We start from the raw sequence: 23,081 nt of genomic DNA on the forward strand, positions 1-23,081 counted from the left end.
TGTTTATTAACTGCAAACGCAAGTACATATGTCTTTGTGTGCATGGGCATCCCCTGTTGTGCCTGCTTGGGTAATCAGGGCCTCTCCAAAAAGTCCTCCTTTTGTCCGAGGCTCGTGATGAACAGCGACTGTAATTGAAACAATTGTCATAAATATCTTTCTACCAGATTTGTCTACCCCTCGACCCCCCTAATAAGGCCTTTGCCCTTTGGAAAGCTTTGATATGCGTCTGGCCTTTAACAACCTGCGTGGTAATGCTATTCGGGGTCTCTTTACCCTTTACAGATCTTTTCTTAATGGTAATACCAACACAGGTAGATTCTCGTGCCCTCTGAGAGCGGTACAGAGATAGAGGGAGACCAGGCCCCTTTGACATTTTAACATGTTATATAATCAGTTGGGGATATTCAATAAGTCCAATTAGCCTGGGTTCTTCACAGGAACCCATTTGTCAAACTATATAATTTAAATGTCAGGACTGTGATTTGATTGGTGGAACAGTGCTCTCTGACCCTGTCAGTGCTCCTCTCATTTGTATGTATGTCATTTGTTTCTCATGTACTCTTAATGTCCTTTTTCTTTTCTTCTTACTTTCCCAACCCTGCTCTCACTTTTTTTTCTTTATCCACTTTATCCCTTCTTTTTTTCTCTCTTTGGCTGAACTTTAACAGCAAAGTCACCCCTGTAAATCCATCTGTCACTCAGTGAGTACGTGAATGAATGACAAAGTTACACCATTTGGCAGAATACTGTGAATAATCTTCAGTAGCAGCAGATATCAGAAAAATGAGTTAGATTAAGCGGAATTATGAATTTTTAAACTCTGTTTTAATAAGTATGGAAATTAAATATCAGGTTGCACAAAACAACATCTCTGATATTAGTACTGAATCCAATTACAGGGTCACTCATCGAACAATACTTTTCAATATCAACACCCAAACCATGTTGCTTTTAACTGTTTGTAGCTCATAATGTTGGGTGTGGTTAAAAACATTAATTTTTTTTTATTGGGATTATTATGTTGTTTTGTCTCTGTTAGATGAGTAATTAGTCCACATTTTTCATAATATATTAGCCATAAAAACTTAATAGGCTCATTGTTTCTCGGGTGCTGAGTTTGTTTGGAGTCATTCTGCCACCTAGAGGTCACAAACTCTTTAATTAAACTTTTAGCGAAGCTTTTCCACACTGGCAGACTAACAGGGTGGGGGTAATAAATGACTATCATATATGGTGTGGGAGGAGAGAATGAGTGAGATAAGTGTTGGCGTGAGAAAAAGTCTGAGGCACCAGAGTTAGATTAGAAAAATCAGGGTGAGAAAAGAGGGACAAAACAAAACACTAGAATAAGTTGTACAGGTGCGAGAGAGTGGGAACGACAAAGGATCCTGTGTCACAAATAAGGGTGAATGTGTTTGCGTTGGTTGATAATTGTCACTCACTTTCCCCTTTGCTTAATGTGTGACCTCGCTACAGAATTATTTCCGTCCAACAGAAGTAACTCGACTCACTGATGTGTAGGAGTAGAAATAGAATAGAGTCGTGAGAGAGGGCAAGTTGTCGAATGCAGCTGTGGTCAGATTTATCAAACTTTGTGTGTATGTGTGTGTGTGTGGGGGGGGGGGTGATCTTCACCTAAAGGTAGTGTTTCTATTTTGCAATTCATTTCAAGGAGTTAACTTAACCGAGATACAAATGGTGGTAAAGGGGAAGAGATCAAAGGCTGGTGAGAAAAAGAGAAGGGTGAGATGAATATGAAGGGCGGGAGGGGGAAAAAGAGGAGAGGAGGAGGCTTTGATAATTCCCTTTGAGTCGTCCAGGTGGGCGGCGTCCAACCGTAGTGTCATCAAACTGAGTTTATCTCAGCATTTTCTTTTCTTTTTTTTTAGCTCTAGGTGGGTGTTTTGTTTTAAAGTTTTTTTTTCTTCAGCCTTATTAGAGAGTGGAAGCTAGGCAAATTTTGTCTTCTGATATTTAATTATGAAACATCCCCCAACAGGAAAGGAAGCGCTGATATGAATCAAAGGACTTCATCTAAAAGGGAGGATTGATTCGCTCAAACTTTTTTTGTGCAGAAAAAGATTGTCAGGAGGGGTTGGCGGCTGCAGGAAGTGTTTAAACTTTGAGCAGCCGTGTAAAAATTTCATTTCTGCTATAAAACGAGTCATGACATGGTGTCTCTTGTTTGACCACTAAATATTGGTACGCTGTGACTCCAGTGGTGTGTAAGAACCAGCACAGGATAGAGAGGAAAAACCCACTAGAATACGGATTAAATAGTTTTTCTTTAAAGCTCCCTCTTCCAGGGGAATTTAAGGGGAAGTGAAGTTGAGTAGCTGATTGATCTGGCCGATTGATTTTATTTCAATGTTGTGCAGCGGGAGCGTGTGCTCAGATCCGGAGCAGTCACCATGTAATAATGCACATTTTGTGTGCCTGTGCGTTTGTGTGTGCGTAGCTGTGTTTGTCCGCCGGGTTTCGAGGGTCAACGCTGTGAGATAAACCCAGATGACTGTGAAGACAACGACTGTGAGAACAACTCCACCTGCATCGATGGAGTCAACAACTACACCTGCGTCTGTCCACCCAACTACACAGGTAGAGGCATGCACACAAAGTTACACACACACCGTCTATTTCTACACTCAAACCCTCGGTCTTTGCCCCTGAGAGGCTGGAGGGGTCACCAAGTCCCTCCAGTACGACTAGACATGCACAAAATCATATTTTCCACTTTACTGGATGGTAAGTTAGTAATGGACAGCCTCTCCGCAGTGACCTGAAACTGTTCCTGGAGGAGGTTGAAAGAGCAATCACACAGGAGAAAGAGGGAGAGAGGGGGCGCATGACAGGGAAATGGCAAACAGGGACTGTGTTCTGGAGGGAAAGGGAAAAATAAACAGAGCAAGGGAAAGGGTGAAGAAAAGGCCGATAAAGGGCACAAGGAGTAAGAGAGAGGTGGAGAGCTGACTCGGTGGAGTCCAGCAAGTTGGAGCTAAACTGCTGACTGGGAAGTTAAGTTTTTCTGTCCTCTAAGATACACACTACACACACACGCATACATACATACATACATACATACACACACACGCATGCACATCAGGTCCCCTTTGACACTGGATCTCAGTCAATATGCACACACGCACTCACCAGCACACGCACCATGTCATTATCATTGTTGGCACTGAGAATCCTCACACACTGCCAGCCAGCTTACCACACACAGCTGCTACACAAGCACACACACACACACACACACACACACACACACACACACACACTCACACACACACACACGCACACACACACACACACACACACACGCACACACGCACACACGCACACACACATACATGCACACACACTCGGGCACACAGCTGGTTCTTTTGGCTCTGAAGCTCCACTCAGCTCAGTGAACCGCAGCGTAATCATCAGGTGTCATGTTAAGAGGACAGTCCTTCGCGAGCCAGTCTGCTTTCTCCCAACTTAGCAACCAGGACTGTCACGTCATATTTACAACAGAGGGAAAAATTAAAACGAGGAACCAACTCATGCGTGTTGTAATGTTTGAGAACCAAAGTGCCATCAAGCCACAGTTCAGATTGTTGTGCCGAATGTTTTTCCCTCAGACGCCTCAGAACATCACAGTGCAATTCGTTGTTGGCAGTCTGACTCTGAGGTACGAATTTATGATGCACAATCCCACGACTGTCAAAGAAAACCCACATGTTTGTGCTCCTGATCAGACGCACCTTCTTCTGTGTTGGACACTCAGGCTATAGCTGCCTCCTGCTCCATCCGCATTACTGTACTACTCGCTGTTTGCACACAACAGGAACATTCCTGGAACTTGATTGCCCTTCATACATAGCTATAGTGTCAATATTTTGTGTCTTTATTTATTTACTAAAATTGACCTTCTGAGTAAAACCCCTCCACTACAGGATTGATATGCTCATAATATTGTGCAAAATGTCGAATGTGTCCTGGCTAACACTTTAACATTATTTAATAACTTTACTTGAAAGAAAACAAAAATGACTGCAGCTTCTTTTGGCTTCTTCAACTTTTATAATTAACACTGGAAATATTTTCTTGGTAATCTGTTGTGTTGCTTTATGGCACAAGTCAGACAGGGGACGCTGACCGTGCTTCACAAACTGACCGACAATAAAAAGTCTCTCGCAGTGGAGGTAAAATTAAAGTCCGCTGGGTAAATCACGTCTAACATGTTTATCTTCATCGCCAACACTATGTCGTTGGTATATGATAATTATTCTAAGGTATCGCAGGTAATTTCACAGTGATAAATTAACGTTGGCATATTTAACTAAGTGTCTGAAGCGTGTAATAGTCTGCTTAGGGAGCGCTAAGATTGGACAATTTGAATTTACGTTCACAGCACACTTTTCTTTTTTTTCTTTTTTGTGGTACATGGAGCTTAAAGACTTTCAGACATCAAGTCCAGCAGAAGCAGGAGTGTAATAAGAAGTGTAGCTGAGGACAACATTTTTCTAAAAGTGACTTGAGAGGAGGGTGTTGGAGACAGACAGGCTGGGAGGGAGGCAGCAGGATTAGATTAAAGCAGGCAGAGAACGATGGAAATATGCTTGACCTTTCTCAGTCCCCTCTTCCTTCTTATGACTAGCTTCAGCTACTGCTTTTAAACACACTGTTAACCCTTCTCACCCTTTGAGCATGTAGTGTGTGTGTGTGTGTGTGTGTGTGTGTGTGTGTGTGTGTGCGCGCGCGTTCATCTTTAGACAGCCTCCACTGTTACACAGCCTATTAACCCCCTCCTCCATCAGCTCTGAGAAAAAGCTGATAAGGCTATTCCCTCTGTGTATTTGTGTGCATGAGGACTTCCACCGCACATCTGAGGTCCTGAACAAGATATACACGTATATAAATGATCTTCTTTCAACCCTTGTTTACTTTTTCCTTTTCGTTTTTCTTCCACTGTCATTTGGAGCTGACAGAGAGTACATGCAAAAAGGTTAGCTCCTCTTCCATCTCTTTTCTTTTCCCTCGGCATGTTTTTCTATTACCATCACTCTCAACTGCATTCTTTTTTCCCATACACTTATTTTGAAAAAAATCATTCAAACCTCTCTGTTGTGATCATGCTGCAGCTGGAATAAAACATAAGCCCAAACACACGTGCACCTGCTGATTCAGCCCCACACGCAAACATTTGTAATCACTTTCATAAATAAATCATTTCTGTCTTTATCACCAGGTGACCTTTGCGAGGAGGTGGTTGACCCCTGTCTCAGTGGTTTCGACCCCTGTCAGCATGACTCAAAGTGCGTCCATTTTGGCCGCAGTTACAGGTGAGCAGCAGATTCACACCAGGTTGGCATCTAAAACGGGTTGGAGGTCATATCGCTGTGAAAGTGACAGGAGCTGTGAGGTCAAAAAGTTAAAAGCTGACTCTGTGACACAAGAGGAACCAGGGTGATCACTGCTAAACATTGCTGCCCTCAGGCAAATACAGAGATTCAGATGTCTGAACATGTCACTGAGGTAGATAAAGGTTTATATAAGGAGGTACATGCCCTTCTGTTAGAGATCGGTACTTTCAAGTGAAATTTATGGTCTTTTAAATTGTAGTCTTTGATGGGGATTGTAAAAATGGATAATGCATACATTTTGTCTTACGGTATTTGTGTTTTAACCTTTACATACGATCATAGTAAAGCTTTCCACGAAACAGTATATCAATTCTAAAATGTGCTATTAAATCAAAGGCATTTTCAGTCTTAAAAATTTTAGATCAGTCGCATTCCGTTTGTTTCTTGGGCCACACTGTACATTTTCACAGTGATCCATACACATGTATATTCAACCTGGCATCACACCAAAATGTGTAATACACCTGTTAGTCATCTGGAAAGTACCATTTCAGTGGCATGTTTTCAAGTAATTTTTTTGGTTCGTCTACTCAAGGGAAATCTTTAAGAACTCTTAAGTTACTGCCCATTCGGTTTGTTTAAGTTCCTCCATTGAAGAGGTTTTATTAATTTGAAAGTCCCAATAAGATATTTTCCATGTACACATTCATAATTGAGCTTGTCCTCAAGGAACTTGGTCAGTGAGTATAAAGTTTGGCGTCCCACTCAGAAACACTTTAGCAGGAAACACATGTTGTTACTGAGCACGCACAGAAAAGGACCAGACCTGTCACCTCTCTGTACAGGGAAACATCTGCAGTCATGAGGCAAAGGCCTGCTGCCCACACACACCGTAATCCTCTCTATATTTCCATGACACTCTAGGTGCGAGTGTTTACCGGGCTACGTGGGCCAACAGTGTGAGCAGGACTATAATGACTGTCTGGAGAATAAGTGTCAACACGGAGCGGAGTGTGTGGACGCTGTTAACGGCTATACCTGCGTCTGCAAAGAGGGTTTCAGGTGAGAGTCATGGAAACAGATCAGACACAAACATAGTTATACACTGCATGGCCAGACTGGGAGGAGATGCAGATGGCACTTCATAATCAGACACTTGACTGTCTCGACCCACTGTGTGCACGTACGTGTGTGTGTGTGTGTGTGTGTGTGTGTGTGTGTGTGTGTGTGTGTGTGTGTGTGTGTGTGTGTGTGTGTGTGCGTGTGTGCGTGTGTGCGCGCGTGCCTGTGCAGCAGATGCAGCTCCATGTGGTTAATTATAGCAGAGACTTTTGGCAAGAGAGAAACACATTCATCACAAGGGACAGAGAGAAAAGAGCGAGAAGAAGTCATAGGTATGCAGGAAAACAAGAAGAAGAGGGAGACAGAGACATGAAGAAAACTGCTGCGTAGATAAATTCAAAGAAAAGTTCGGAGTATTACCTTTCCATCTTCGCAGGTCAAATCTCCAAATGTAATGCAATGAGACAAATTACACAACAAGTACTAAACCTCTTTTATCAGAGGATGCAGATGCAGCAAATCACCCAATTAAAGCTCTATAAATAAGTTATCTTCTGTTGAATCTGCTCCTCCCTCAGCGGGCTCTTCTGCGAGAACCCTCCGCCAATGATCTTGCTGCAGACCAGCCCCTGCGACCAATCGGATTGCCAGAACGGCGCCCAGTGCCTGGTGGTTGCTGGGGAGCCCATCTGCCGCTGCATGCCAGGTTACTATGGCAACAAATGTGACAAAATGGCCACCGTGCACTTCCTGGGTCGGGATGGGTACGTGGAGCTGCCAGGCGCCAAGCTCCGCCCAACTGCTCATATTTTATTACAGGTAGGGTTAACCTTTGACCTCTGGCCATGCACGTGTAGAAACCCAGTGATAAACAGTTATTTATAGAAAAGCTCTTATTTTGAAATAAACTTTTGTACGTTTGCATAATACCCCTTGATATCCTGCTTTTCTAACGATTTAAATATCTCCACAGTATGTCAGTGCTTTAAAGTACAAAAAAACACATTCTCTAGCACTCTTTGGTAAACATTGTGCTGCTTGAAATAGAGCAGCGCGTCGTTCAAATCAAGGCTATAGAGTTGCACAACTTAGTGCCGACGAAGCAAAGCAAACATCTGCTACACCCTCTGTTTCCATGGCCCACTGAGCGCCCGTGTCGGTGCACGCACAAACACACACACACACACACACACACACACACACACACACACACACACACACACACACACACACACACACACGCTCATTCACACAGACCATACATTTCGGACACCCGAGAGTCATATCCTAATAGAGACATATTTTCCTCCTTTTTGGAAATGAGAGTGTAAGTAGGTGAAAGAGAAACAAGAAAAGAAGGGCAGTCTAATTGAAATTTACCACCTGTTTGGATCTGTGTGTGTGTGTGTGTGTGTGTGTGTGTGTGCGTGCGCGTGCGTGTGTGTGTGTGTGTGTGTGTGTGTGTGTGTGTGTGTGCTTCTGCGTTCCTGCCAGGAGCTTTCAATGTCAGTGCCAAGGCTGTTAAAACTCTACCAAGAGGCCTTGAGTCAGAGGCAAGAGAGAGAAAATGAAAAGAGAGAATGAAAAGGGCCACGGCACTTCATAAATCACTCTCTGCTTTTTCTCGTTCTCTTCAACACTTCTTCTCTCTTTTCTTTCCGTCTGCATCCCACTTCTCTGTTCGCCCACTTCTGTATCTCACTCTCTTCGTATCTTTTTCTTTGTTGTCTCCATCTCTCCCTCTCTTTTTTTTTTTCTCCTCTTAGCCTGCCTCGCTCGCTTTTTTCCAGCAGCTTGTTAGCAGGTGTTGACTTGGCTATGCTCCGTTGACGCCAGAGTGTTAAGTGCTTGGCCCCGTGGCCCCATTTCCACTTGCTAGTTAGTTAGCGCTTAGTGGAGCACGCGAGCGAGTGCGACATGTTAAGTGTGTCTCTGAGAGAAGGAGGTGCGAGTCACCTCGTTTAGAGACATGCATAGTGGAATTTCATAGTTTTTTTTTTTCCCTCGTTTTTACGGTTCTTTAGCAGTTTAATGGTCGACGATTTGATCGTTGACTCAGATCTACGCACATACAACACTTGCAATCTCTTACATATACTAGAAACTAGTTTCGTACCAACTTAGGTGCTTTTCTAGGTCTGAGGAACTTCAGGCTAAAAACGCACAGATTTTACAATGCTAAGACAACCACCGGTAAAGACAAGGAGGAGTTACCAAAACATGTCACCATAGTTTCAAGTTTTCAGGCTTTAAATTTTGAAATTGAAAAATAACACTGCATATCACTTGTAGTAAATAATCAGTTAATTTGTAGCTGAAGAAAGTCTAGCAGGTTTGCAGTAGCATGACAGCAGATGAGATGACCTGGCTAATTTATGATTAGTGCTTATAATAAGAATCTACTCAAATTAGTTTTATTCAATGCGTATACCCAATTTAGGCGAAAAGAAAGCTTCTCTGCTGCATTCCCTAAGCTGCAGGTGCAGCCGAACCCACTAACAGATTTCTTCAGGGTATTATTTAAAAAAAAAATGAAGTCCATTTACATCTGCATATAAAGCCATGTTTGTGAGCCAAATTGCTAAATCAGCCTGAAAAGTATAGGCTGTCACAAACTGTGGATTCTCAACATTGTCGCATCTCACAACGGATATGATGATGTCATTTTTGTAATGTTTAATTGCTGCAGTTATTACAGCTTCCTTGAAGAAGTATCGCCCATTTTTGTATCCAACTTTTTTGTCTCTCCAGGTGGCTACAGATAAAGACAACGGCATTTTGTTGTACAAGGAGGACCATGACCCCCTGGCACTGGAGCTGTATCAGGGACACATAAGGCTCATTTATGACATCGCCAACTACCCACCAACCACTGTGTACAGGTAGGCCTCACAGAACAGATATAAACACTCCCTCACTCTGTTAGCATTTACATTCGGTCGTGATTTGCTGTATTCATATACTCAGTATATAATCATGAAGGTCATGTTCACTTTATAGGTAAAAAAAAATAATCCACTCACTTTGATTACTTTTAACTCACTTATGTAAGCACACTCATTATTTCACTTTGACTTATAAGTGCTTCATTTAAAATCAGTAATCAATAATTCATTTTCAATTAATATTATATTATGCACTGTTCAGATAAAGGAGAGATTCAAGGTAATTTAAGTGCACTCAAACACATACACACAGAAAAGTATGCAGAAAACACGATCTGGTTACTAAAGTTCAACAAAAGTTTATAAAAAATACAAAAGGCAAACACATTCACTCGGTCATAAAGACATAAATCTTGAATTACTTATTTGTATGCACTGAAAGAAGTCTCTGTACTGAAACTTAAATATTTGCACTTTTTTGCACATACTGTATGATACACACATAAACGCACCATTGGCTAAAGGTTTTCAAGGATCTGAGGACTTTTCAGGAGGTGCTGATTTAGCCATGCGCACACCCAAATCCATCAGCATATTCTCTCTTACACACACACACACACACACACACACACACACACACACACACACACACACACACACACACACACACACACACACACACACACACACACTAACCGATCCATATCGGAGCCCTTTCCTCTATCAACAAACATGAACTCAGAAAAATTCCTTTACCATCCTGACTAGACAGTCACGTCCCTGAGTTAAACCCTCTAAAAGTAAAACTTAAAACAGTGGAAACAAAAGGCCTCATTCAGTCAGCTAGTCAGGTGTAAGCCCTTCGTTATTTTAGAATAAATGATATTCACAGTTTCATAGAAACTGATATGCCATGGTAAACTATGGAAACAGAAAAGCTAATCCAGGAAAAGAACATGATCATGTTTTCAGTAGTTATTGTTGGGAAAACCATTTCCCGTTTTTAAGTAGCACTTGAATAATTGTTACAGTATGTGGCATGTCAAATGAACAACAATGACCAACAAAACTATCAGCAAATGGCAAAAGACCATGCAAATGGCTATCACAAAGTCCAAATGTACTAATTGATTCACATCAAGCAACTGTATAAAACACTTTTCCAAATGGTTCAGTTTACTATTTTCTTTTCAAATTCAGGCTTTCTTGAGGCTTTTTTTTTTTATTATTATTTTTTTTTAGAATTTTTACTGTTTTATTTGGTCACTATATCTCCTTGGATTAAGAAGGACTGTTGAGTTATTAGTAACACAAGTCAACCCAAAACCCGAAGCATATTGAAATAAGACACACCCTCTACGACAATCTCAACAGGCCTTTAATACAAGCAGGCAATAAGCAATGTTCAACTATTAGTCTATAGTATATAAGCCATTTAAAGTAGCATTAGACTTGTAACTCAGCCAAGTGTTGTCTGAGTCATAGTTTTGTTTCATGCACATCTCACAAACCACAATGAGAAATTTTAATACATTTTACAATTATAAAAGAAAAAAAAAGTAAATAGAGCTTTCAAAATGTACATTCAAAGCAAGACAGCATTATACATAGCATGGATATACAGTGTGTTATAACCTGTACAGAAAAAACTTCAATTTGACTCTCTGTCCTCACCATTTTAGAGATAAATAAAAGATGGACCGAGTTCGAGTCAAAGTAGACAGTTAGAGAGAGAGAAAGGGCCCACGTCCATCTTTGTCTGTGGCTGATGGGGCTCTTATTGATTCTGTTTGCGTCTCTCTCTACAATGTATGTATCATGAAGAAGGAGGGCGAGACATGCGAGAGGGATATGTAATACAAGACTGAGTGCCAAATTGTCTCAAGGGATATTTCATTTGTAACTCAAGCACAGACGACAGTGCACACATTACGAAACACTTGATAACATGCAACACATCCTTCATCAGCAGCATTAATTCATTACCACATCGCTGGAATACATAACAAAAAGACTATTGGCAAGAGGATTGACCACGAGCCAAGGAATATTGGATATACTATAGCTACATTACTTTAATTTACATGATATAAAAATAAATATTTGTTTAATACATAGGACAGGATGAGGGTATCGCTTTATGACCAAATTCAGAATTGCTAAAGTTTCCAGAATTTCTTGCAATGGAGGAAGGAACAAAAAATATTCTGGCAACCATCAAACAGACAGGTTCAGAGGAATTTTGGACATAATATTAAGTAACACTAGCACCAAGAATCCCACTGTTGAGAGACTGGAGAGAGAGGCTAATGATCGCTTTTACCAAAAGTTGCATTTTTTTGGTAATTATGCCACGAAATTCTATGAAAAGAATCAATCTTACAGTATTATATACATATTGAAAAATGTTGCAGCCACTTTTTAATGATCACAACATTCAAAGAGACAGATTTTAGTGGAATTCAGGGAGAAAGTAAGTACAAAAGAAACAATGGAAAGAGCTCATTGCTTTCTCATTCACTCTCCATCCTTCTGGCTCTTTTTTTTTTTTCTATCAGAGATTTTTTTTGCATCTTACTTTGTGGTTTTGGCTTTTCTCTGTTCTATTGTCTCTGTGGACAGAGACAAGGTCATCAGTGTAAGGAAAGGTACTAGTGTTCTTAATGCTTTGGATGATAATATGCAGCCGATCCATAATAAATTTGACTTTAGGATTAAGACATTACGTCATATTACAAATCCTTAAAGTAGCTGTGGGAGAAGAAAATTTAAGCCACAATTTACGACGTCAAGGGCAAGACGGTCTCTGCTTCAGATATTTCAAATGTGATTCATTTTAACCCTCAGTTTTTTAGTACGTATAATTTTTTAGAGTTTTTATAACAAAAATAATCTCCCCACAATAAAATGTGCATATAATCATCCACTTGATTTTGGCTTGTTAAATTTTTTTTCCTTTTGTGTAAGACAAATGACTGTTTAGTTTTGTCTGAAAATAGAAGTACGGGCCTTTCATAAATTAAAATCAAGATGTATCAGATACGTTTACTTCTCTTCTGATATTCGGGGGAGAAAGTAGAAAGTTGCCACACCCTGGCCCCACTTTAATGTTGTCGTGTGAAATTGTTATTGGCCGTTCATACCAAATGGATACGGACAGCAGACATCCATGTGGTTCTGTTTATACTACATTTGATGTCTGCATACACGGACGTGTTCACACATTTGTTGATGCATGTGATCCACACATGCGGTCTGCTCTGTCATAAACTTGGCGTCTGAGTCAGGTCTGTATGCAGCGTGTGCCGTGTGGATGCAAAAAGTATAATTAGGGCCATAAGAGGGGAATTTCGGACAGTTTCTTTCCCATGTTGTTTATTGAACGTGGCGTCAGCATTCAACACTTTTAGAGCGTTCTACCTAAATAGGGATTGAGATATTTAACAGTTGCCTCTGCTGACACATGTATTAATAGAAATCAACTTCTTTTCATATTTGATGCAGTATAGTGTGAGTTTTATGCATATGTAGAGGTTATTTAATACTTAAGGATTGTGTTGGTGCCTGGGAACTCTCTATTCTGTCTTCAGTGACCCTTGTTAAACTGATGCATACAAACAAACCTAATTATAATAATAATGAGAGGCCATATTGAACCACGTAGGTGAATTTATTTTCCCTTGTCCGCCTCCAAGGATGTCAAAGCTTAGCCCGGCTGCAGAGCTGCAGCCCTGGAGCTGGTAGAGACTCTGACCTACTCAGGGAGACATCAGCAGGGCACATGTAGGCCAGCAGGTCATCTGCATAGAAAGACACTTTTGTTGGTCATGAAAAATAATTTGCTACCCTGTCAAGTTTGTTTACTTTGTTGTAGATTTTTGTTGTCTTTTTTATTTTAAGTGGCAATATTCTACAATCTGTGTATGTTGATGTATAGTTTCATGTAAATATCCTAAATATGACCCTCACCAGAATATGTGCAAGTGTTCACAATGCATGACACACGGGGAAAGGCAACAAGACAACAAGAGGAAATTAGAGAGGAAGGAAGGATCAAGTGAAAGAATGGAAATGATGGGATGAATCTAATTAAGACTGGCACAGATTTGGTGGGATGGAGGCAGGGTTGAAAGGGTTGCGAAGGAGAGACAAGAGGACAGTCACAGGGACGTTTAGATGAATAGAAAGACAGATTGATCGGCTAAGAGGCAGACACAGACACTGCAGAGACTCAGAAAGACAGATGGAGGGACTGATGCCGGACAGAAGGCATGAATGAAATACCAGACAGAGCAATAAACAGATTACTGAGGAGAATACAGTGGAAGCTAAAGGAGAAAAACTTAGGGGGTAAAACAGATGGATAGAAGCAGCCGAAATGAAAAGACCATGAAACACGGCTGAACGGCAGGATGGATAAGAGAGAACTGGGGGATGACAGAGGGATGGAGTGAAAGAGGGGGAGGAGCAGAGGGGAAGAGTAAACCACAGACTGAGTCAGGGAATTATCCTTGTCAGCTCTTGTTAATTTGACACGGGCCACGCCTGGGAGCGAGACAGACAGACACAGGGCAAGAAACACTGAGAGAAGTGGAGAAAGAAAGTGTAACAGATGAAAATACGGAGGAGGGACAGAGAAAGAAAGGGACAAGAAAGAATGAATGCGGGACACATGGTCTAGAAAGTGTTTAACTGGAAGACACAAACAGACGAGGGGGAAGATAAGGAAGTTCACAAGAATTAAGATGGATGAATAGGAATAGATAAAAAGGAAAAGATTGAAAGTCAGTGAAAGAAACAATGTTCCATAGAGTCAAATAATATCTGAGAATAATGCTAACCACTCAGTAAACACTGCCTCTACTGTATGTTATGCTTAGCATTAGCAATCTGGAAGAGAACGAGGCCCAACTCCAACCCTGAGCCTCATTTTACCACAAGCTTCTATGCATTCTATTGAATGTGCCATCTTTGATTGCATGACTCTGGGCTTTGCAAACGGACTATCTGTTCTGCCCTAATTTGGACATACGTTGTAAACTGACTCAAACCACATGGTGAGGCAGGCAAAGCAGAACACACTGCCACCATTCAACTGATACGGTCCGGGATGGCCTAACTATTTAACCACCATGAACTGAGCACAGCAGTTCTGGCAAATCCTGAACATGGCACTGTCCGTACAGTTACTGCGGTTGCACAAGTGAGAGCCAGAAATCAGTGCCAGTCCCTGGGATGTTTCTCAGCGATCCCCGGGTTGGTTATCTTGTGTGGAGACCAGTGAGCCAGGAAGGGCATCATGTTCAAGCCAGTTTTCACAATGAGCTGAAATGTAGCAGTCATAGCCAGACTGATTGTAACTCGGCTCTACCTGCTCGTTGCTCGCAGCTTTAATTTTCGTTCGTTATGATTATTGTCTGGAAACCCTGTTTGCGTTAAGGCTTGCTTAGCAACTCTGGAAGGCAGACCAATCAGCGTCCAGCGGGCTGGGCTAAGTGCAATGATGTTGAAGTCAAGCATTTGTTTCGAAATGTAGTTCCAATGATGGTGGTGGTGGTCGAGCTACAACAGTAGCACAACAAATGCAAACGAATATCAAGTATTGGAAGCCGGAGCATGGTGCTGCGCTCTGCTTGTGTTTACAGCTCGGTGAGTTTCAGTGCACAACATATGTCATGTGGTGATCAGTGCTGATTGGTTAAAAGCTGCTCCAATAGTTTAAAAATTAAACCTGAGGTCTACGCCTATTAGGATGCAACGACTGGAAACACTCTCCAATGGAGCGTGGCCAAACCCATCTATTCATGGAGTGAATTTAGATCTGGTAATTCCAGGCTATAACACACCACACTAATGTAAAACTCATGCTACCCCAGTTGTAACAGTTCAAATTTGTCTTCGGCTTACAGATTTGATTGTTTGAGTTTTACTTGGTGTACTTATATCTAACAGATTAGATCAAAGGTGGAGTTTTCGGTGGAGTTCTTTTGTTAACAAATTTTGTAGTTCACATTCAGTGATCCTCACCAAAACACATCGTGGATATCTTTGAATGTTAACTAATGTTTTACATTTATTTCCTTCCTCATTAAACATTTGCAAAGCCACTTATTAAGTATTCTGTTCTGTGGTGCTCCTACAGCTTAAAAAGAGAGAGTTGGAGCAGAGCAAAGGAGAGGCCTGTAATTCACATGTTGAGCCAGGTGCACACATATACATACATACATACATACATACATACATACATATGTTGTGCACCGAAACACACAAACATGCACAAAGGATATAAAGCAAAATTCTGTATGTGCATACCCCTATAGAAATATGCAATATAAAAATAGAGAGCAAAGAAAAGAGGTACTGCAAAAAATGAGGAGAAATCACAACAGGGCAGACCAAATGATGCAGCGGTACAAAACTGAGGGAATGATAATGAAAATAAAAAGCATACATAAAGTGTGTAGAAGTGGGGGATGTTTGGGTTTGTAGACACAAGGAAGAGAAAGGAGGGACAGTGACAGAAGGAGAGATGGCAGAAGGTGTACGAGTCCTTCACTGTGCCCTCATTAGCAACAGATGAAAGTGGTTATGCATGCCCAGTGTTGTGTGTGTGTGTGTGTGTGTGTGTGTGTGTGTGCGTGTGCGTGTGCGTGTGTGTGTGTGAGAGAGAGAGAGACAGAGAGAGAGGTTACAGAGTGTGTGTTTTTGTGTATTAATGTGGTGCCCTTTACTAAATGTCACACTAATCTCCCATCAGGTCAAAGAGAGCACATTTACTGTTATTCATCAGCAGGCGACAGAGGGAGGGATTGCAGGGATGGATGGGTACATGACGGGAGGAAAGGATGATAAAAAAAAAAAAAAAAAAAAAAAGATGCAGTTGAAGACAATGATGGGGAGAGGTTTGATGAGTAGATGTTTTTTTGGAAGAAGAGATGATTTAAGAAGAGAGAGAATACAGGAGAAACAGAAGCTTTAATGTACTTACCAGCAGGAGTACACGGGATCCTTTTGTCAGTCATTATTACAGTATTTTTCATCATGTGACTTTGTGCACAAACTGAAACGGACAAATCATTTTACTGAGTAATAGTGACACATACAATGCGTTGCTTTTTATGTAAATGATCAAACATTTCACCGGACATACTTTACTATCATATCAGTGACAGCCATGACAGCAGTTAGTAATCCAGCAGTTACAAATCCAGCAGTTACACCAAACAGTCTCCCACCACAGGGTTAAATCATTCACTGTGATTAAATGTAATTAGGAGTGTTTGCTGATGGGAAGCAGGTGACAGATCATGTCATGAAGCTGAGGTCCTCTTTGTTGGTGAAGAGTTTTGGGATCTATGCAAAACCATGAACCTCAAATGTGGTTTGGCGTTGTGGTGAAGTTACTTGAAAGGCTGGCCTGACAGGTGTAGAGCAATGTAAACTTGACAAAATGCTAACTAAAATGAGGTTCATTACACAGTAAGATACTGAGGCTACACCAGATACACCTACTGTATAGAACGAATGTAATGCCGTTCATGACAGAGGCACTACAAAACTGACCACAGAGTTAAATCAACACGTTCAGCGCAGAATGAATTTTTTAGGACCGTTGTATATATTACCACAATATTATATGCCATTTTTTTTAAATAATGTATGCCGAACACTCCTGATTAACCACATTGAAAAGTTTGTGTGGCTTGCAGCTACAATGCTTTTTTATTCCAACTCGTACATTCGTACAACTTTTACATGCAGGTTCTGTTCAGGATCAGGTCTTCCAAAAATATTTTGTGTCCGGATTTAGGTGGGTAAAATGACTGGATGTCTGACCTGAATCTGGTTCTTTAAAACCGCAGGGCTGTGGTTGAAACAGACAGAATATCCTTGAACATTATAGGTTTAAACTGCTCAGAGGCTATTGAGACGTTCTAATACTGAAACCTTAGAGGCTTGAAACAACGAGCACTCATTCCTGAGACTCGACATCAAAACGCCACGATTCCACTCCTGAAAAGTACAAATTTCATCTGAACTGGCCGGCCTGGTTTAATGAAAGGTAAAAAATTTTTTTAAAAAAAAGGCAAGAAAAACAGTGAAGGAGCTCGGCGTTCTGCAGCTGCCGTCTCAGCAATGACTAATTGAGGTTACCACGGCAATATGGAGCTGGGCTGCCTGTCTGCTGAGCATCATTTTAATCAGACTGGGCTGCTTAACGCACATGCACATGCACATGCACATGCACATGCATACACAAATGGAAGCATACACACACATGTATGTAGACTCACAAACAAGCAACACATTCAAAAGTGATTCAAACAGAAAAACTTACAAATATGTTTAAAAAAAAAAAAAAACTGCCCATGCATTTACAAACATACAGTTTATGGTACTTACAAACACACTTGCCTGAGCACGAGCATATATTAAAGAAAATAAATGCACATTGACGTGCACAAGTTTCACTCATTCATGCACGCACACACACAAGCACTCACTCAAATGCAACAATTGTGGTTTTGAAACATTGTAAGTAAATGATAGCAGTGCCTAATTAGATTTAACAGTGTAAGTGGATCTGCACGATTCTTTCTAATCCAAATATTTTTTTCAGTTTAAGATAAAGTCAATGACCTGTAATTACTTCTGGGTTTGTATTTGAGTCAGTTATATGAAAAAAAAGCCAGCTTTTGGTTTTCGTAAGTTCTTTTTGGTGAGGTTTGTGTGTGTGTGTGTGTGTGTGTGTGTGTGTGTGTGTGTGTGTGTGTGTGTGTGTGCGCGTGTGTGCGTGCGTGCGTGCGTGCGTGCTCATTCGGGACTGGACTGACAGGAAATTGACGTCTCTTGTGGGTTTGTGCGAATACAATAAGCGTAAGAGAGAGAGAGGCGGGTTTGGGGGGGGGGGGGGGTAACTGAAATCTGCTACGGCTGTGTATTTGTTTTTATTGAATTCCATAATGGGCTGCTGTTTTTTTTTCCACTAACACACAGAGCCAACACAGCCAACTTCAAAGACCCTAAAACACAAACTTTAGTGTGTGCGCACGCACAAACGCAAATACGTGTTCTGCAAAACCGTGGAAGCGCTCCGCATTCACAAAAATGATTTCACAGGTGCTGATGAAAACCATATAGATTTATGTAATTGTATTTACATGTATTTGATTTGAAGAATCACGCACAAACATGCAAACACACATGGTTCTTGAAAATATCCACGTCAAAACACTAATGAAGCCTAATGTTGGAAAACAAACTCAAATGCTCACCTGCAGGACAAAACATGAACCATTAGTCATTTACTGCCACCTGGTGGAGCTTTGGCCTCACGACAGGTTCACTGCTATATGTGTGTGTGTGTGTGTGTGTGTGTGTGTGTGTGTGTGTGTGTGTGTGTGTCAAAATTAGTGTATGAAGTTCCTGTGCAACAAATCAATTTGAGGATGTTTTGGGCCGTTTGAGCTCTTTGATTTAAGTGTCCAGACACTTGAACCAATGGGGAAAAAAAGGGATACGGAGCTTTTAGAGTAAAAAGCAAAGAAGCTTTAGAAGAGGAAACGAGGTAGAAATGAGTGCTGAATGGCATTAAGGATGGAAAGGGGATCAGAGCAGAGTGGAAAGAGAGGAAGAGATGATACCGGGAGGAATCGAGGAGGAGGAAGAACATACAGGAAATGAAGACAGAAGAGAAGGATTGGAGATAGATGGAAAAAAATCAGCACCAGAGCGGGAATATAAAGTAAAGATAGAAAAGGAGGGTGGTGAGGCAATCTCTCAGACTAGCAGACCATCATTTTGCTTGGTTGCAGCAGGCCTGTTTGAGACTATTATTAAATTACAAGGCTCCTAATGGAAACCATATATGTGTCTCTGTTGGGTCTACAGTGAAGTCCTTATTTTAAAAATAAAACGCCAACTACATGCTGAACTTGACTGATGTCCAGAAAGACAAAACACGCTCGCTGTTGTTAATTGTTACGCATCTATGTAACGCGTTTAAAGTTTTATCCAGGTATGTAGGGTAATAGATCATAATAATGTCTTCTTTAATTGATATGTTCTGGTGTATGTTGTAACCCACACTGCTCTGCTGTACACTCTAGTTTTCTCCTTTTCAACGGCCAGCGTTTTCTATGAAAGTCCCACTGGCCCTCCTCCAGAACTCACAACCCTGCTCCATTGGCTGTTAATGTAACATCACTGTAATCTGAACACTCTATAAACATCTGTCAATCAAACCTGTCTTGAGGCTCCTCTGCTAATTAGCCAATGAAGGGCTGCAGACAAAGGGAAGCATTGTCTTGATGTTTAGCTGTGGGAGTCTGGGAGCAGACCACCAGCGGAAAGAAGCGAAGCGGCTTCACTTGTTCTTTTTCTGTTTTTGATGTTCTGCAAGAACATCGGGTGAACGGAGGCACAGTCAACTTTACCACCCCACCGGCTACCTCTCTTTCCCCCTCCGTCTCTCACTCTCGCTCTCTCTCCTTCTTTCGGCTTTGCCAAACCACTGTCTCTATAGCTGTCTGTCTCCCCTCCAGCAAAAAACCACTTAGCAGAGAATCTCAGACACACATATTCACACACACACACACACACACACACACACACACACACACACACACACACACACACACACACACACTCTCTCTTGCCAGGGTCACACGTGGTGCAAAAGGTCATGATCCTGGTTCGTTGCAGACTTCTCCTCAGTGGAAACATTTACTTCCTCCTTAAGAATATCAGAGCTCTGGTAAAAAAAAAAAAAAAAAAAAAAAAAGGCTTCTTTCTTTACCACAATGGTCCAAACTGCTTGAGTCCAGCTATTAAATTGTATAAATCGAGTTTTGCCCCAAGGCTCAAGCTCATCAGAATAAACAAGCCCATGTGCAGCCGGGGGATCCGTTCTGGGCCTCAACCTCCATGTTAGGAAACCATGGGCTAGATCAAGGGCACATTTTAATCTTTTCCAAAAGAGCACCGCATGGAGGATGTAATCAGTCTGTTTTATGTCTCAGAGTAGCATTTCAAAACAGATTTCCTTAATTTCTTTTTCATTTAGTTTGGTCGATTTGCAAACACAACAAAACAAAACAAAAAAAAAATGTTTGGAGTCTGTTTTGTGTCTGGCATTTGCAATTTGCTAGATCATTGTTTTTTTTCCCCCTCCTGTCTGGTATTGAATTCAAGAGTAATTTATTATAATCGGAACCATACTGAAGCTCTCTCCCCTCCTCTTTCTTCTGTTTGTGTTTGTTTCAGCGTTGAGTCGGTGAATGACGGGCTTTTCCACACGGTCGAGCTGTTGATTCAGAACCGCTCACTGAGCCTGGTGGTGGATAACGGCGCCCCCAAAAGCCTGGGCAAGCTAGCACGCCAGCCCTCCGTTGACCACAACACCCAACTTTACATAGGAGGTACGCACACACACGTTTACACACACTATAATCCATATTTGTAGACACATGTGCTTAATACGCAGATGTTACTTATGCCTGCCTTTTACTGCCGTTTCGTGGTCTTGATCACATGTTTGCCATGCATGGGCACATACAAATACAAGCACCCGCAACATGCAAATACACGCGCACGCTAACACACACTGAATCGCAGCAAGGGTTGTGGTGAGGAAGTGGAGAACTGTTTTTGTTCAACTTTTCTTAAAAAAATAAAATAAATAAGGGGGCAAGACACGCCTCCGAGAACAGAAAGCCTTTTATCCCCAAGAACTAGAGAGAAACATAATGTTTATTGGGCAATAGTGAGAGACATGATGCCGTATTCTTGCTGGAACATTGTATTTTACCGTAAGAACCAACCAAGAATGAAACCAGAGAGCGAAGTCGATTCATCAAGTAGTCCCTGTCCTCCTTTTTAAGTCGTATTTTCTACGTTGGGTTTGTTTACTTTATTTTTTCATCCCATTTCTCCTCTTTTCTCAACTTTCGGTTCTCTTTCATCTCGTGCTCCATTTTCCATTTATTTTCATCCTGTTCGCCTCCATTTCACCAGGCGTGCCGTCCCAGGTGGTTGCCTCAGGTCTGCGCCCGGGCCCCGAACGCTCCCCTCAGACCTTTTACGGCTGCATCCACAATGTCCGGATCAACGGGGAGCCTCAAGACCTGAGCTACAGAGCTACAGGAGGAGGACGACCACAAGGAGCCGAGGGCAAGGTGATTACACACTTTGGACAAAAAAAACGGTGTCTTTTATATATTGGAACACACAATACTGTTATATATACTAGTACGTTAAAATATACTCAGTGAAAGTTCATTAGGAGCTTTTAAAGTAGCCTTGAAAGTTTTATAGATAAATAATAAAGCCGTAACCTGACTTCACCACAGGCCTGTCAATCAAACTTGCAGCTTTTTGAGCCTTAATTCATAATTAATGACAGGATTATTTTCAGATGGACGGCCAAACTAATAAGAAGGACCGACTTTAGCTATCAAAATAAAAAAAAAAATATCGTGAAGAAATTTTATTGACAGAATTTTATGAGTTGAATGGGAGTCCGAGGAGCCGGAGGCTTTTTGGAGCCGACCTCTAGAGGCACTCGGTGGTATTGCACCTTAAAGCACTTCTGCATCGGCCTCATTTTTCAGACCCGGAAGCTACGTCTGCTTTTATATGCAGTCTATTGCTGTAAGTCTGTCCTGCAAATTGAGCTATCAACTTACAGTATCAGCAAAGAACGTAATGTTTGGCAAGACAAGAAGACATTGTGCAGACATTGTGGTGCAAAACATTATGACAATAAGTCTGCTGTTTTGGCTTCAGAGCAAAGATCCAGTCCAAGTTTGCATTCCTGCTCATGCAACTGTGGAAAAGGTTTATTTTGCAATAAGGGTTTTCAGGCACGCTTTCAACAAAGCTATGCTTGTAGTAGCTGTAGCTAAGTACAGATATTATCTCTCCATTTTGCCGCAAAATTTGCACTGCACTCACTGTGTTGATGAAGGCTTTAGTGTTAATGCGACAGCAAAATGCTTGTAAGCTTACACCCCACTTTGTTCTCGTCTTCTCAAACAGTGTTTTCTCCCTGTCTTGTTCTGTCACCAGGCCGACGGCATCCTCGCGGGGTGTCACACCTGCAGCGTGTGTGCACAGGGCGCCTGCAGAGAGGGAGGGGAGACGGGGGTGACTTGCGACTGTCCTCCCGGACGCAGCGGGGCTTTGTGCGACGAGACGACAACTACAAACCCATGTCAGAAACACAGGTGAGCCAAGACAACAGAGACTCAGCAGAAAAACCGATGCTCTCGATGTTCAGAGTGACGTATGCATGTTCTGCGTGTAGTTTAATCTGCTGTGCTTTAATTGCATAAACACACAGCTAACAGATTAATGAGAGCTTCTACTGATTCATGACTAGGTTTGTTTGATGCTCCAGCAGTCATTATTAGTTGATCAGCTTAATTCATTTTGCCAAGTTCGTTAATTTAATTCCTGTAAAATGCCAAAGATAGTTGCTTTTAATTGATTGGTTTATTTATTTATTGCAGTTCCAAGTCGTTGTTTGATTTGACAAACTATCATAAACGTCAAAACAACTTCAAACTGCCATCACCTCAGGAATGCGCCTAAACATCATTCTGTGATTAGTTACAATGAATTATGTCGATGGGGAAGCTGTTATAGCTCTGTGTCCTCCATCTTTGATCATCCACGGAAGTACAGTTTCTGCGAGCTTCAGTTTCCCTGGATTTCACAGACAATGAACTCCCACCTGTTTGTGACGTTTGTTACGTCATGAATGTCCCCAGCAAAC

General features: G+C 41.6%; 1 protein-coding gene across 1 annotated transcript in view; it reads left to right on the top strand.

Moving 5' to 3' along the window:
* slit3 (slit homolog 3 (Drosophila)) overlaps positions 1–23,081 on the top strand; it is a 251,176-nt gene that overhangs the window by 224,835 nt on the left and 3,260 nt on the right. The window contains exons 29-36 of the mRNA XM_069171083.1: positions 2,462–2,601; positions 5,243–5,336; positions 6,282–6,419; positions 6,998–7,238; positions 9,171–9,301; positions 20,570–20,724; positions 21,320–21,480; positions 22,373–22,530. Coding sequence (XP_069027184.1) covers positions 2,462–2,601; positions 5,243–5,336; positions 6,282–6,419; positions 6,998–7,238; positions 9,171–9,301; positions 20,570–20,724; positions 21,320–21,480; positions 22,373–22,530 — 1,218 coding nt within the window. The remainder of the gene's footprint in view (positions 1–2,461; positions 2,602–5,242; positions 5,337–6,281; positions 6,420–6,997; positions 7,239–9,170; positions 9,302–20,569; positions 20,725–21,319; positions 21,481–22,372; positions 22,531–23,081) is intronic.

Source organism: Embiotoca jacksoni, unplaced genomic scaffold, assembly GCF_022577435.1.
Source record: "Embiotoca jacksoni isolate LCO1_2020_lvr unplaced genomic scaffold, fEmbJac1.0.p SCAF_5, whole genome shotgun sequence".
Lineage (NCBI taxonomy): Eukaryota > Metazoa > Chordata > Actinopteri > Embiotocidae > Embiotoca > Embiotoca jacksoni.